This window comes from Urocitellus parryii, chromosome 3 (assembly GCF_045843805.1).
Source record: "Urocitellus parryii isolate mUroPar1 chromosome 3, mUroPar1.hap1, whole genome shotgun sequence".
NCBI lineage: Eukaryota > Metazoa > Chordata > Mammalia > Rodentia > Sciuridae > Urocitellus > Urocitellus parryii.
In genome coordinates this window covers 76,831,018-76,846,375 of record NC_135533.1, presented here as the reverse complement: position 1 = coordinate 76,846,375, position 15,358 = coordinate 76,831,018, and the positions used below count along the sequence as shown (strand labels likewise).

At 33.8% G+C, this 15,358-nt stretch overlaps 1 protein-coding gene across 3 annotated transcripts in view; it reads left to right on the top strand.

The window, feature by feature from the left end:
- Positions 1-15,358, top strand: part of Snx13 (sorting nexin 13) — a 146,223-nt gene that overhangs the window by 36,008 nt on the left and 94,857 nt on the right. For all 3 annotated transcript variants that reach the window (XM_026408873.2, XM_026408866.2, XM_077795981.1), the window contains exon 2: positions 12,063-12,175. In XM_026408873.2, the coding sequence (XP_026264658.2) occupies positions 12,063-12,175 (113 nt within the window). The remainder of the gene's footprint in view (positions 1-12,062; positions 12,176-15,358) is intronic.

Genomic DNA, 15,358 nt, shown 5'->3' with positions numbered 1-15,358 from the left:
AGTCTTTTCTGTGCTGGTTTCAGTCATGTTCCATTAGGTACACCTTATGCCATATGGAGGCACTTGCTGGGACAGTATGGCAATATTTACTGTTATATCCCGTGTTCCTGAAGTAGCAAGCTACATTTGACCTCCTTGAGATGGCTCTCTGCCTTAGCTCTTGCTTTCCAGTCAGAAATACAGAGCACTATTCAAACGCCAGTTCACTGTGCAGCCTCTGGTTCAGCTAAGTTAAGATTACTTTTCTATTCTATGTATTTTTCCATACCAAATTTTTGTGTTTCTCTCTGAGTATTATCCTTCCCATCTTAATCAAACTTGTGCCACCACTGCCTCTGCCACCATTGGCTTGGCTCCAATATATTCTTTTTTGTCTTTTGTTCAGTGCACCCAAATTTTGGGGTCTCTTAAGGGTCTCTGACTGATATGGAATTCCCGTAAATTTCCTCTTTCACCTGCCTCTCACTTTAGTCCCATTGCTTGAATCCGGAGCCACACAGCAACTAGTCAGGCATTTTTGAAAAATCCAAGAGGGAGACAGTGTTTCAAGTGTGCTCCTTATTTATTCTGAAAGGAAGTTTTATATTTTTACAAGATACTGCATTTGCTTCAAGTACTGCATTTTAGCCTTCCTGTAGCCATATATATATATATCTTCCCCTTCCCCCCGAGATTTAACCTCTATCCTTGCACATGTTAGGCGAGTGCTGTATAAAAAAAAAAAAAAAAAAAAAAAAAAAAAATTGAAACAGTGTCTTGTTAAGTTACCCAGTCTGGCCTTAAACTTGTGATCCTGTTTGGCAGATCCTCCTGCCTCAGCCTCCTGAGTAGCTGGAATTATGCTATGTGCCACTGTATGCATTTTTAGTAATGCTCTTTTTTTTTAATATTTGTTTTTTAGTTGTAGTTGGACACAATACCTTTATTTATTTTTATGTGGTGCTGAGGATTGAACCCATGGCCTCACACGTGCTAGGTGAGTGCTCCACTGCTAAGCAACACCCCAGTCCTTTAGTGCTCTTAATAGCTAGATAGTTTATTATGTGTAACCCAGGCAGAGAGTCTTAGGAATCATTTATACTCTAAATGTTTATCCTTCTTGCAGTTACAAAAATTCATAAGAGACTTCCAGAGGATTTGCTTCAAGAATATATTTTTAAATTTCTTGTGTACACATACATATACTGTACACACTGTCATCCTCAGGTAATTTTTTAACCATTTAAGCACAAATTTGATAATCCAACTTCACATTATGTCTTGGGCAGAGGTAGGAAAGGAAACCAGAATTTGTGTACTTCCACTTTAGTTTCAGTGTGTTGTGCATGCTTAGTGACTTAAAGAAACAAAAACAAAAAGGGTTTTTGCATTTCTGTCATTTACCTCATTGTTAGGATTTTTTGTTTGAGGCTCTAGACTGTAAGGATCAGACATATATTTCAGTTACCTTATGAAAGAAAGGGAATCCATGGAAGCAAAATTAAATGGAAACTAAAAAACCGATTGTAACTAAAAAATGTCAACTCTTTCCACATCTCCCAGCAGCCATATAATCTCTTATGTTGGCTTTTCAGCATGTATCTACTTCATGTCTGGTCTTTCAGTTGGCTTTGTTGCTTGCTGAATTGACCTCAGAATGACTATGTCAGTCTCAATGCAGGTATCCTTTTGTAGCTTCACCTGTTCACTGGCTGTAGTTTATAACTTTTCAAGTTATTCAGAGTCTAGCTCAGATTACGAATGGGGCCAGGTCTCAAAGGGTATACATTATCTACCAGAAAATGTGTTGGTTGCCTTTGTGTCAGGTATACTTGGTTAGGTTGGGCATCAGGAAGGGAAAGGTAGATAGGTTGTTATTTTCAGGGTTGTGAGAGCTTGGGATAAGCATATGAAACTTGCCTTTTATAGTATGTACTGGTTTCATATTCAGTTGTTTATTGACCAGAGACTAAATTGTTAAAAGGATTTTGTTTGAATAGAAAAGACTGAATAAATTTTGTTTGGTCATTCTATATTTTTTGCATCTGTGTAATAAGTTCTTTAATTGTAAGTGAATTTCAGTAATTCTCAATGGCAGAGATGTGTGCTTATTAGGAAGCTTTTTTTTTTTTAGCCCCTTTTTGGGGTAAGATTTTTTATTTCAGTGTTTATTATGAATGTTTTATGGTTCACTGTTCGGTAAATGAGTGTTTAATGTATTAGAAAAGGAAACTCGGGCTGACTTCATTCACGTACCCATGCATGTCATGGACTCTTTGAGTATTTATTGTATTCTGGGAATTTTCCTAGCCATGGGGAGGAGTTGAATATGTTATGCTGAATATGTTAAGTTGAATATAGTATGTTCCATATCCTTGCTTTGGAAATTGAGCTGTCCTTCTTAAATTTATTAGAGGTCACATGTTCTTTGTGCCTCTGAATCCATCCCCTGTTGATGTGTGAGTCATGCCTTATCTCACCTGTACTTTGAGTTTGCTTCCTTTTTACTGGATACTTTCTTAAAGCCTGATCTCTTCCCATTCACTCTGAACCCATGGCAGTCTGGTCCTTTGCTCATTATATTGATGCTATGCTCAGTAAGAGCAACAACTGCCCTCAAGTTGTCAAATCCCTGAATATTTACTGATTTCTATTATCTTGTTGAACTGTTCTGCTTTTGGACACTGCCAATCACTAAGGGCCTGTTAAATGTTGATGCATATTAGTACTCCATTATTGTCTGCTGCTATTTTTATGACCTACTTCATTCTTATTTTTAAATTATTTTGTATGTAATAGTAACTAAAATTACTTAAAATTAGTAGTACAATGAGAGTAGAGAATGCAAGAAACCAATATTCTGTTTGGGAAGAGGGTGAGGTACTTACAGGAGAAGGCTTACTTTATAGAAGATAAAACTTTGAGCTGGTTTTTGAAGGAAACTTGCTAGAGGTTCTTGCTAGAATGGAGAATATAAACAAGAGGACAGCCCCTACTTATGCAAAAGCCAGGTGTTTCAGAACCTTTTTCAAAGGTCATTTTGGTAGTGAGGAGGAGGGGATAATGGGAAGGCAGTCATGCAGCTTTAAGGAAGGTTTAGCCTCAGTCTTTGGCAATTGGTGGGGATGCTATTTAGGGCATTTAGAGTATAAATGGGCAGGCCATAATAACTGATTGGAAAAGAGTTCTAAGATGGTAGTCCCAAGAAACTCTAACATTTCAATTTAAGTAATTGAGTAGGCATTAAAATTTAAATATTGGGGCTATGTAGTGAATGTAATTTTGAGTATGAGTTTGTAGGACCCGTGAGAAACGTAGGCAGAACATTTCTGAATGTAGTTGAATATAAGTTTCTGAAATAGTTTTGGAAGTCATAATTCATATAAAATAGTGAAAAGTGATAGATTAGAGACAAAATTACCCAGGGATTACATATATAGTCAGATTATAAGAAAGTAGAAATAGCCTTGGGGATAGTAAGCTTTTTTCTATGTAGGAGAGATAATCAGGTTCAGTAGAATTCATTTTCCTTGGTCCCTTTTATTTCCTTTATTCTTTCCCATTTGAACAGTTTACAGAAATTTCCTATTTGCAGCCCCTGTTTGTGATTTCTTTCTTTTTTTAAAAAAAATTTTAATATTTTTTTAGTTTTCGGTGGACACAACATCTTTATTTTTATTTTTATGTGGTGCTGAGGATTGAACCTAGTGGCCCGTGCATGCCAGGCGAGGGCACTACCGCTTGAGCCACATCCCCAGCCCTTGATTTCTTAATTATTCCTTTTTGTGGTTTTTATTATCAGACTAAACTGGGGAAAAATAAATGCTTAAATCAGGTATGTGAACTCAAATACCTATATGAAATGGGCATGTATTTTTAGAGCTTAACTTCTAGTAATAAATAGGCTGCTGTTATAAAAATATAATATTCTTTTGATTTATCTTTTATTTTCTCAACTTTGATAGTGGTGTAGGTACAGGCAAATTTCTTGACACTCAAATCAAAATAGCTATAAGATTAGAATGATAAAAAATATTGTGGCCCATGTGTATAGTCCCAGTTACTGTTGAGGTAGAGGCAGAAATTGCTTCAGCCCAGGAGTTTGAGACCAGCAACATGGTGAGACCCCCATCTCTTAAAAAAATAACAACAACAAAAAACTTAGCATTGGGTAGACTGTGTAGGAAGTGTTGGTACTATGGCAACACCGGAGTGTTCATATCTCATGTTTATGGTGAGTGTTGCACTCTGCTTCATCCAGTTACTGCCTTGCTGGGGTTTGAGTCCACTTATTCCAGTTTTTTTTTTTTCCTGGAATGCAACATAGCAAACTGCTAATTTCTGATCACTTTCTCAATTTTTAAATTCTTTGTAACAAAGACCAGCCACATGCCCTACTGAGCTATTTTGAGGTGTACTTGATTTTAGTAGAAAAGAAGACAGGTTGAATCTTTGGACTTACAAGATTGAGTAATTATGGGGTCATGAGTTGTATGGGCTGAGACCCATCCTAAGTAACTATAATGGCATTGATTTTTTGCCACCTGCATTTAACTCTTTACTTGTTGAGGTCTTGATCCTGGAACCTGCAATTAGTGACTTAAAACTGGGATGGTTAGAAAGGATGTTTTTTTCCTATTATCCTGCATATTTAAGTACAAAATTATAAAACACAACACAAAAAATACTTCGATATTTTGCTACAAGAATGTAATCGATATGAATAGAAATGTTTGTATCAGTTCCTTTTTCTGTTTTGTAGTACTGGGGATTGAACCCAGGGGTGCTTTACCATTGAGCTATATCCCCAGTTCATTTTATTTTTTATTTTGAGACAGGGTCTCATTAAGTTGCTGAGCCTCGCCTTCAACTTACTGATCCTGTAGACTTAGCCTCCCAGGTTTCTGGATTATAGGCATGTACCACCATGCCTGGCAGGTTTCAGGTTCATTTAGCAAATGAACTCAGAATGTAAGTTGGTTAGGGCTGACTGAACTTGCTATCCTCCTGCCTCAGCCTCCTGAGCAGCTGGGATTATAGACATGTGTTTGTTTCTTTTAAGACAATCAGAAAATGCGTATATGTTTAACACCCTCCCTTTCTTAGGTGAACATTAGCTACCCATACTTTATTACTTTGTAGTTATTTTTAAGCAAAATAACCAGAATAAATGTGTTGGTACAAAGAAAACAATTCATTCAAAGTAAATAGAATTGGTATTTTCTGGTATAATGGACTCTTATTTCCTCACATAATCAGCTCAATATAATTTGAAATTTAACTGTATTATTCTTTGGGAGCTTTAAGTTTTTTGCTTTCATTTACTTTTAGAGGAATAGTTATTATTATTATTTTTATATCAATCTCATTTGTAAACACATTTACAGTAGGCCTTTATCTGTCAAAAGGAGATATTTATAAAAATGGGAGTCTTAGTTTTCTCATTATTAAAAGGTCTGCTATAAAAGAACCTAATGTTTTCTATTGAAAATGTATTCTTTAAAAGTTATTTACTAAAAGTTATTAAGGCAAAAAATAGTTATTCCTAGAAGAATAGTTTCTACTACTACTACTACTACTACTACTACTACTATTATTATTTTTTTATAGCCATGACTGTCTACTAGATCTTTTGTTAGTTATTCAGGAACCTTTAGTAGTTTTACAGTTTGAGACTTTGAATGATAGTTGGAAGCCTGTCAGCAGGATTGTTCTTTCCTATATAGCCCCATTGATTTTGTAAATACTCTCATTATTTTTCCTGTTTCAGTAATGTGAACTTCTGAGTTTTAAATACCGTTATATTTTCTAGTCCCTACTTCAGTGATTCCCAGTGTATGGGATGTGGGAGCAGGGAGGGAGTCTGCAACCTAACCATGGTTGTATTCTGAATAAATAATATACAATATGAATAAACCTACTAGTATTCTAAACTGTGTATAGGTATTTTGTAATCAGTTTCAAAAACAAAGAATTTGTAATAGTTGTTACCTTTTATTTTCTTTATCACTGGATGCTAGGAGCCTTAATTTTTTGCCTGTGAAAGCCTATGACCTTTATTCCCATTGCTTTAATAATAAAAAAAATTGAAAGATTAGTTTAGCAGTCACCTAAATAGATGTACATAATTCAGTCTTGGAAATGTTATGAAGTTACACCCCAAGGGAGATAATTGTTACAAAAAATGTGAGAATTCAGAGAGAGATGTGTACATATGCGTATTATTGTGGTGAACCTCAGTAGGGAGAGGAAGGAAAACTCCTCTGGTATTTGGTAGTCATGATCTTTGCTTGCTGGCCAGTTAGCTAGCTCTGAGACAAAGGTAGTTGTTTGAGGTGTCCTTCCTGTAGGTTTTCTATATCTCCTGGCTCAACAACTATATTGAGAACTTGTGCCTTGTTGCCAGTTTTAATCATTCTCACAAGGACATATTGGAAACTTTGAATAGGGGTGAGTGGAAGAGGATCTTTGTTTTCCTGTCACTGGAGCATGAGAAAAGGGGTTTGGAGTCAGTTGACCCCATCATATGTACTGATGATTCTTATAGGACTGTTCCATGAAAACAAAGTTGTGTTGCAGGTTGGTGTCAGGGTATGTAGAGCCATCCACAATACCACTATTTTTGTACATTCATTCCAGGGAAGAATGAATGTACAAGGATCAATCCCTTTGTGTTAGTCAGTTTTTCATTTCTGTTACCAGAATGCCTGACAAGAACAACTTAGAAGAGGAAAGAAACTTTTATTTCAAAAGTTCCATCTATAGACAACTGACTCTATTGCTTTGAGCCTGAGATGAGGCAGAATATCTTGGCAGAATGCATAGTGGAGGAAAGCTGCTTATCTTATGGCAGCCTGGAAGCAGAGGGAACAAGAGAGAAGGCTCAAGGGCACACCCCCAGTGACCTCCAGCCCCACCCACCTACCTGTACTTAGAGTCCATTCAAATTATTAATCAAATAGCTCTCTTAACCTGATTTTTTCACTTCTGAACATTGATACATTGTCTAACACATGAGCTATTTATGGGACATTTTTAGATCCAAGCCATAACATCCTTGATTTTTGTTTTGGATGGTGCAGTATTGGTATGGGTTGTGATGGTAGAACTAGGTAATGCTATCTCAAGCCATAAGGTGAGGGTGAAGAGGAGTACTTCATCTTAGGGTCCTTTTCTTTTTTACTTTCCCTCTTTTTTGTTTTCTTTTTCTTTGTCCTTTTCCATGATTTCTTTTTTCTCCTTCCTTCCTTTTCCCATTTCCTCCTTAATCTCCTTCTCTAGTTAGTAAATTAATTAATTAGAATGTTGATATTTAGTGAGCAGCTTCTAGGTACCTGGCCTTGGTTAAATTATTATATAATCTTGTATGATGGGAGTCCCATGTCAGGACAATATTGATTGAAATTACCTGGAAAAGAGCTTCTAACTTATTTTAAATGGAAGTAAGTGTGAGGAAAATAAGCTATGCTTATAATAAGGCCACTCTTCTTATGCTTACTTATTTTGGTTGTTAACTGTATGTAGTTAACATGGCTAAAGTTGACATTGAAGTCATATGAACTTTAACATTTTTAGCCTTGTCTGTTTGGCTGCTCTCTGTCATATAATGCATATAATATGCCAAGCTAATATAATTGTTAGTGTGGTTGACCTGATTCACTCTAGTGAGACTCATTTTGGAGTCTAAAGTCCTTTCCATGAGTGTTTTGATAGTTTTTTCTAGCTGCTGTAAAAGAGCTGTTTCTTCTTGGCCCCACTTCCATGTGAACTGGGAAAATCAAGTCCTGGCTCTGCACTCAAATTAGCTGTGTCATTATGAACAAAGTTACTTAACCAATCTGTTAGATAGAGACTTTGAGAAATGATCTCATATGAAAATTTAGGATCAAAACAGCTTAATTTTTCAGAAGTTATATAGAAAGTTAGTGGAAAACTGAAATCCCTAATTTCTGATTCTGTACTTAGTAAAATATTATGCTGCCTTTCCTATCATAAATATATATATGAGGAGGGTCAAATGAGGTAAATGTTGGTTTGTCTTGATTGGCATAGAGTATCACAAGATAAATAATTTTCACTTGCTTTTTATTGTCAGGAGGCATGTATGATCCTTTGCATTCTCATTTTTTGAGTCTAAGACCCCTAGAAGCAGAAATCAATTTTTGTCTGAACTTAAAGCCAAACCCCTATACATGAAGGATCTAAACATGGTAAGAAGTTGACATTGTTTGTAATTGGAAGTTCTTTCCATTTTTTCTTTAGGGTACAAAAGGGTAAGTTTATTTTCTAATAAAAAGTATATGTTTTATGTTCAAACTAGGGCTTTATAACATAGATTTATTATAGGTAGTTTTCTTACTAGTTTCTTGGGGGACATATTAAACTTATTAATATTTATGTAAAAGAAGGTACTCAGTTTTGACTTTAGCATTTTTATCTTACTATGGTTTTTAACTTCAGACAATTATTAGCTGACAAATTTTAAGGTTAATTAAGGAGTTAGAATTGCCTAGAATCAAACTTTGCTCTTATTTTGTGTGACCTTTGGCAATTTAAAAAATCTTTCTGAGCCTTAGTTTCTTTATTGTTAAAGTAGGTATTGAAATAGTGATTTTTATGTTAAAACTGGCTACAGGACCATGGACTCATTTACTTCTCACAATAACATAGTGACATGAATGAGGAAAGGAAGGCATGTAGGTAAAATTTAAATTCACTCTGAAGTCTAATTTTTGAGCATTATATGCTACTGCCTTTTTATTTCATAAGTTGTTCTCAGGAGTGAGATCTGTTATATGGAATGCTTAGTATAATTTTGGTTTTTAGATCCTTTTACATTTTGGAATTGTGAATAAGGCTTTTACAGACCTAAAAACTAATGAAGGGAGATTTATAAATATATAGATTGCTCCTGGTCCTAAACAGTTTGGGCAGCTTGTTAAAAATGAAGGACTCACAGGCCCTACACCAGTCATACTGGATCAGAATCTGCATTTTAAAAATCTGCAGTTAAGAATCTTTAAGTTTGAAAAGGATTGCATCTGATGATCTCGAAGGTTTCTTATAACTCATAGTTGGGAATAATTCTTGGATTAGTCAGCATAGGCAATAATTACTGTATTTAGCAAAGGAAATGGTAGTAAAGAGTTTTTAGTGTAAACCACCTATGTAGATTTCTTTTCTTTTTAAAATTTATTTCAGTACAATTGTTTGATAAATATCTGTTTGAATTTGTGAAAGGTTTTTGACATAGTACCAAATTATCCCAAATTTTACCATCTTTTGTCATTTTAGGAAATTTTAAGTTGTGTTAGATGAAATGTTTTTCTTTTTTTAAAATTTCTTTTAGTGGTCCTTGAACCTTTATTAATTTTATTTATTTATTTATATGTGGTGCTGAGAATTGAACCCAGTGCCTCATACATGCTAGGCCAGCCATCTGCCACTGAGCCACAACCCCAGCCCTGAAATGTTTTTCTTAATTCATTGTACTAATAACATTGTAATATCAGCCAATTACAGATCTGAGCACACTAAGAATAACACAATCTTTTTTGTCTTAGACAATGCAGTATTTTGATGTTTCAATGACCAGTTTAACATTTGAAGTTAATAATTCTAAGAGATTAACTGCAAAGCAAATGAGCACTTTGCTTGCTTGTTTAGAAATGTTTAATTTCAGTAGTTTCTGGCATTTAAAAATTTCTCCTGAGGGATGGAAGCATAACTTAGTAGTGGCTCAACTTGCCTGCCATGCTGGAAATTCTGGAAGCCCTGGGTTTGATCCTCATTCCAGGGAAAGGAAAGGGGGGCAGGGAGATGAAAATCTCTCGCACTAAGGCTAAACCACTAGCAGATGGCACATTGTAGGTTTTCACAAATTTTGTTGAAAGAATAGGGTTTTTTTTTTTTGATGTTTTTATATTCTTTTCAAAACTTGTAATAATCTCAAAACTTGAGTTTTTAGACAAATTTATTGACTTTCTTTGTTAACTAATTGCTGTTAGTCTTCCCCATATCAACTAATCATGATTCATTCCTTTAATTTTGAAAGATATTAACCTGAAGAGTAAATTATACAGTTAAAACCAAACACTTGGTAAAGAAGTAAAACTCTACTGATTAGTTGAGAAGCCCCAGTGTGTTACCCATGTCCTTTATCCCCAAAGATAGTCACTTTTTTTTTTTAAAGCCTCTGAATATATCTTTAAACTATAGTTTTTGGTTTTGAAAAACTGACTAGTAAGCATAAATTTAACTGTAAAAGAAAAAGTAATACTGCTAATATTAGGTCATATCTCACTGGAGAAAGCCGGTTGAATCAAGTATCTGGGTCACATCTAGTTTCAACTTTCTGGAGAGTTTATAAGATCTTTTTTCTGGGGAAGTCAGTGGATAAGGTTTGCATGAGTCTTAGAAAATAGTGTCTGTTTCCTACCTATGGTGGGCATCTGGCAGTACCATAGTGTGGATCCAGGTACTGTGTGTTCAACCGAAGTTTCATCAGAGGAATTGGACTGCTCTCTACTTTAAATCACTGTGCCCTACTTTAAGCTTTTAGAAGGCAGTCAGAGTAGACCACTTCTGTAGGTGGAATTGTATTCCCAGCTGATTCAAGGAGGAAAGCATGAAGACAGAGAAGAAACTTTGTTAACAGGCATTATCATTCCTCTAGTTAGAAGATAATAGTGTCTAGAATGAGGAAAATGGATAATAAATACACAAACGAACGAGTTATGGTTGACATGGGAGGGTTAGGTGGGGAGATACAGAAACAAAGAACTCCACTGAAGGTTATAGAAGACATGATTAAATGGGAAAATATTATTTTGCTGCAGGAAGACTCAGTATTATAAATAAATTCTCCATAAATAAATCATGTCCAGTATTTTCTGTTCGTAAGTCATGTAATCATTCAAAACTGCTTAGACAGGTCACTACAGTTGCCTTTTCTCCAGCACTTATCCCCATCTGATATAAGCATATATTTACTAATTTTTCCCCCTCTTCTACAATATAAACTTAAAAAGGCATATGGTTATGTTCCAGCTGAGCTATATTTCTAGCCTTTTTTTTACAGTGTGAGTTTAGAGGATGATATTCCTAGAATCTTGAATCGTGTCTAGACCATAGAAAGCAATCAATAACTCGTGAATGAATGAATAAAACTCTTTCTCTTGTAATCCACAGCACCTATTGTCTGTTCCTCAGATTTTTGGTCTTCAATTTGTTTAGTATCTTATAATGCTTTCTATTATTTTCCTTTAGTTCAGTGTCTAATTGTTTCATTCCTCTAAGACATTCTTTTCTGTGCTCCTTGATGGTAGGAGTGGGACAAATGCTTTCTTTGTATACCTCAGGGTGCTAGGCAAATGGATGTAGAAACTTGTTGAATTGAATACATTTATTTATTCATAATGACTTAAATTGCTAACATCAGTTTTGTCCTCAACAAAAGGAGTATTTTTACTGGATAAACAGTATAATTCTGTATGAAAAATTTTTTTAAAGGATGGAGACTTGGAAATGTTTTGTTGAACTTTTGGTAAATTGTAGTATTGAAAGTTGGAACTTTTGCAAGTACAATTTTATGGGTTTCTGTACACAGTTTAAATGAAATAATATCACTATTTTCAATGAGATGGATTTCTTGAAATTTTAATAAAAAATGCTATAGTTATTGAGACTTAGTTTTAAAATGAAATTCTAAATAAGTATAACTTTGTAGCCCACTTAATCTTTTATGTTCTATGAATATAAATATGCATATATTTTATAAATATTGTTATGTTTTTCATGCCAACTTTTTGTTTAACAATTTGTGAAACTACTTCATGCTATTTTTTTGTATTACCACTAATTGTTTTTTAAGTTATTGTTGATCTTCCATAAATCTCTATCATATGTTGTTTTTTGGAGATAAATTTCCAAGAACATTTCTAAAAGTAAATATTTTAATGTATGCTGAAACAATACCATAAATGTTGAAAAGTAGAAATTTAAAATTGTGTAAAAGTTTGGTTGATTCTTTTCTAATTTATGTGGACAGTTATTTATTTATTTATTTCTTTGTTTTATTTCAGGCCAGTCTATCCATATGGGGATGGGGAAGCCTTGGCGTCGTCCTTTTTCTAGTAACCTTTGGACCCTTTGTAATATTTTATTTGGCCTTTTATATCCTCTGCTTTGTGGGTGGGTAAGTATAATCAGTGATCATTTTATAATTTCCATGTATATCTTGTTAAAATAAAAAAAAGATGGTAAAAAGTAGGAGTATGATTTATTCGTGAATGCTGATTTTTTTAAACAAGCATTTTACCAAAATTTTAAAAAAAGGTAAATTTAAGATACTAAAAATATGGGTGTTATCTCCAAAAATAATGTTTCAGTTTCTTTTTTGTGATAATAGAAAAAGGATTTTAAAATTTATTTTGATGCTATTTATCCTTTTAAAATTGGATATTTCTGATTTATTATGATCTTATATAATTTATATATCAAATTTCACAATGTAAATACTGTTTTATTAGTTAGACTTCAAATATTAGTGTTTCTCATTTTCCCTAATGAATGTGGTTAGTTTGGTCTAGAAAATTCAAATACTTGATTTTACCGTTTTATCTTCATGGTTATTTGTTTTACAGTGTTTATGTGTTCACTTAAGATAATAAACCATTCAAAGGGAAGTTTTAGCCATACTTTGTTATAACTTCATATTTAGAGCACTGGTATCATATATGAATTGTAAGAAAACATAAAATATATATACAAGTGAAATGTTTATTATTTAGAAACAAGGGAGCTTAGAGGAGAGGAGTATTTTGTTTAACATGTGTGTGTGTATGTGTGTGTTTGTGTGTGTGTGTGTGTAAGTAATTAGTTGCAGAATGAACTCTTGAGACTTCTTCTAAAAATGTCTTTTGGGACCTGAAATATTTGGAGGAGTTGTTTGAGTCCAGGTTTAGAGTATTTAGTTGAATGGAACAGTATATATAACAATGGTTTGAGAGACTATATGAGATACCAAAGGGGCGGCTTCTGAATATTTATACTACCTACCACCTCTTTCAGGGTACAGGTTTGGAAGTTGTGTGTAGTTGTTTCTTATGGATATTCCCACTGATTATTGAAAAGTGAGAATTGCTTAAATTGAGCAGCTATGTATTTTGTGTTAGATTCAGTATTTTTATGATAATTGTCTAAGTATGGTACTGTGTACTAAAACAAAACTTATTTTAGCTAAAGGAATCAAGTAATGTAGTGTTCAAAATATCTTTTTTGGTAACAAGGATGATGAAAGACCTTAGAGATTTGTAACATAAATGGGCTTTCTAATTATAGTCCTGTTACAAATTAAGGGTATAGCATGGCTGCATAGTTTCATGGTCTGCTTTCTCTGATTGAAAGGAGATTATTTTTCTTGAGATATTTGTCTGAAAGGCAGAGATTTCTTCTAATATTACTAATAAGCCGTGGCAAGAGTGAAGGAAAAGAATTTAGCAATATTTGCCAGTATTTTGGAAAGGTGAGAAATTGCAGTTTTAGAGACAAAGGTAGGAGCCTTTGAAAGGTAGAGAATCATTTCTTTTATACTAAATGTCATATAAAATTTGAGAAACAGGAAAAGGTCATCAGTCCATTCATTCCAAAGTCATGGAAACTTTTCTTTTTTGCTCCCTTTCTGAATCTGCTGTTTTTTGAAGGAAGAATTCTATAAAAACAGTTTTGGATACTTAGAATTTCTGAAACAATTTTTTAGATAAGATGGGTCATTGGAGGTTGAGGGAAGGGTACTAAAAATATTTATATTTTTTATATATTTTTATTCTTTAGATACTGATAGTTGAACCCAGGAGTGATCTACCACTGAGCTACATCACCAACCCTTTTATTACTTATTTTAAGAAAGGGTCCTAAGTTTGGCAAGGTCGGCCTGGAACTTGCAGTCTTTCTATCTTAGCCTCATGAATAGCTGGGATACAAAAACGCTTTAGATACTGTTTAGAGTCACATGATGAGGTCTGAAATTCCAAGTTTATGCTAAATCATAAATTGGTTTGACATACTGTTCCATACTGTGTTGATCTCATTGAAACTCACTACCATTAAAGGGTACTTTTATTTCTATTTCTACCAGCAAACCTCTGAAACTCATCTCAGGAGGATTAGTTAATTAAGTATTCCCAGATTACTCAATTATGGGCAATGAATATCATAATTTCCTAAGTCAAATCTTTCTTATTTTGGCTCTCATTATGAATAATTTTCCCTTCTTTAATTTAACTCTGTATAGTTTAAAAATCTTCTGAATTTAAAGAAAAAATTGACTTTTAAGTATCAATTTTAAGGCAAATGCTGAAATTTCATAAATTCAAAATAATTTCTTAGTTTTTGTGTGTTTTCTTGCTGTGTAAGTTTTAAAAGAGGCTTTTTTTTTTCTTACTTAAAATGCAAGTTTGAAATTAATGCATTTTCCTGGGGATCTTCTTTCCCCTTTCTTGCTAATAAAACTTGTTTTAAATTCTGCATTTTACCCACAAAAAAATATTGATCATGTTTTCATTTTTTTTTTACAGCCATAGCTAATTCCTATTTTCAAATATATAGGAAACTTTAAGAGAGAAAAAGATGTTTTATTTTTATTTTTATCCTAGGGTACTACTGTCAGTACCATACTATGGTTGTTTCATGGCGTTGTTATAGTTGTTGGATAATGTAAGCATTGGTAGTACCTGTTTTTACTTAACCCTCACAGCTGACACTGTTAATTAGGTGCTCTTTAATTTCAAACTGTTGGTTAGCTTGCCTTCCTACTGTTGCTCTATGGGCAGAGGTTAATATTTTATCAGTCTTGTTTTATGATTTTTTTAAAAATTTAGGAATATGAGGTTAATTTAATATAAGTATTTTATTGTGTTTGATTCTACTCTAAATAATTAGGTAAAAGTGAAATATACAGCCAACATAAATCTTAGAAATATCATTTATAAAAGGTAGATGAAATTTACTGATAATTTTGAGGCCAGCCTCTTAAACAAAAACAGAATTCTGATATGATCTTTTTTTTTTGAGAGAGAGAGAGAGAGAGAATTTTAATATTTATTTTTTAGTTTTCGGCGGACACAACATCTTTGTTTGTATGTGGTGCTGAGGATCGAACCTGGGCCGCAAGCATGCCAGGCGAACTCGCTACCACTTGAGCCACATCCCCAGCCCCCTGATATGATCTTAATCTGTGTTCACCTGCCCTCCCACTCTACTTAACGTATTTATACTTGAAGATTGGTGAATAAACGGGTAGTAACAAGAAGTGGATGACTTTGAGAATCTTATTCCTTTTGGTAGTTGAGATTGACAGTATTTAATGTTTTACTATCTT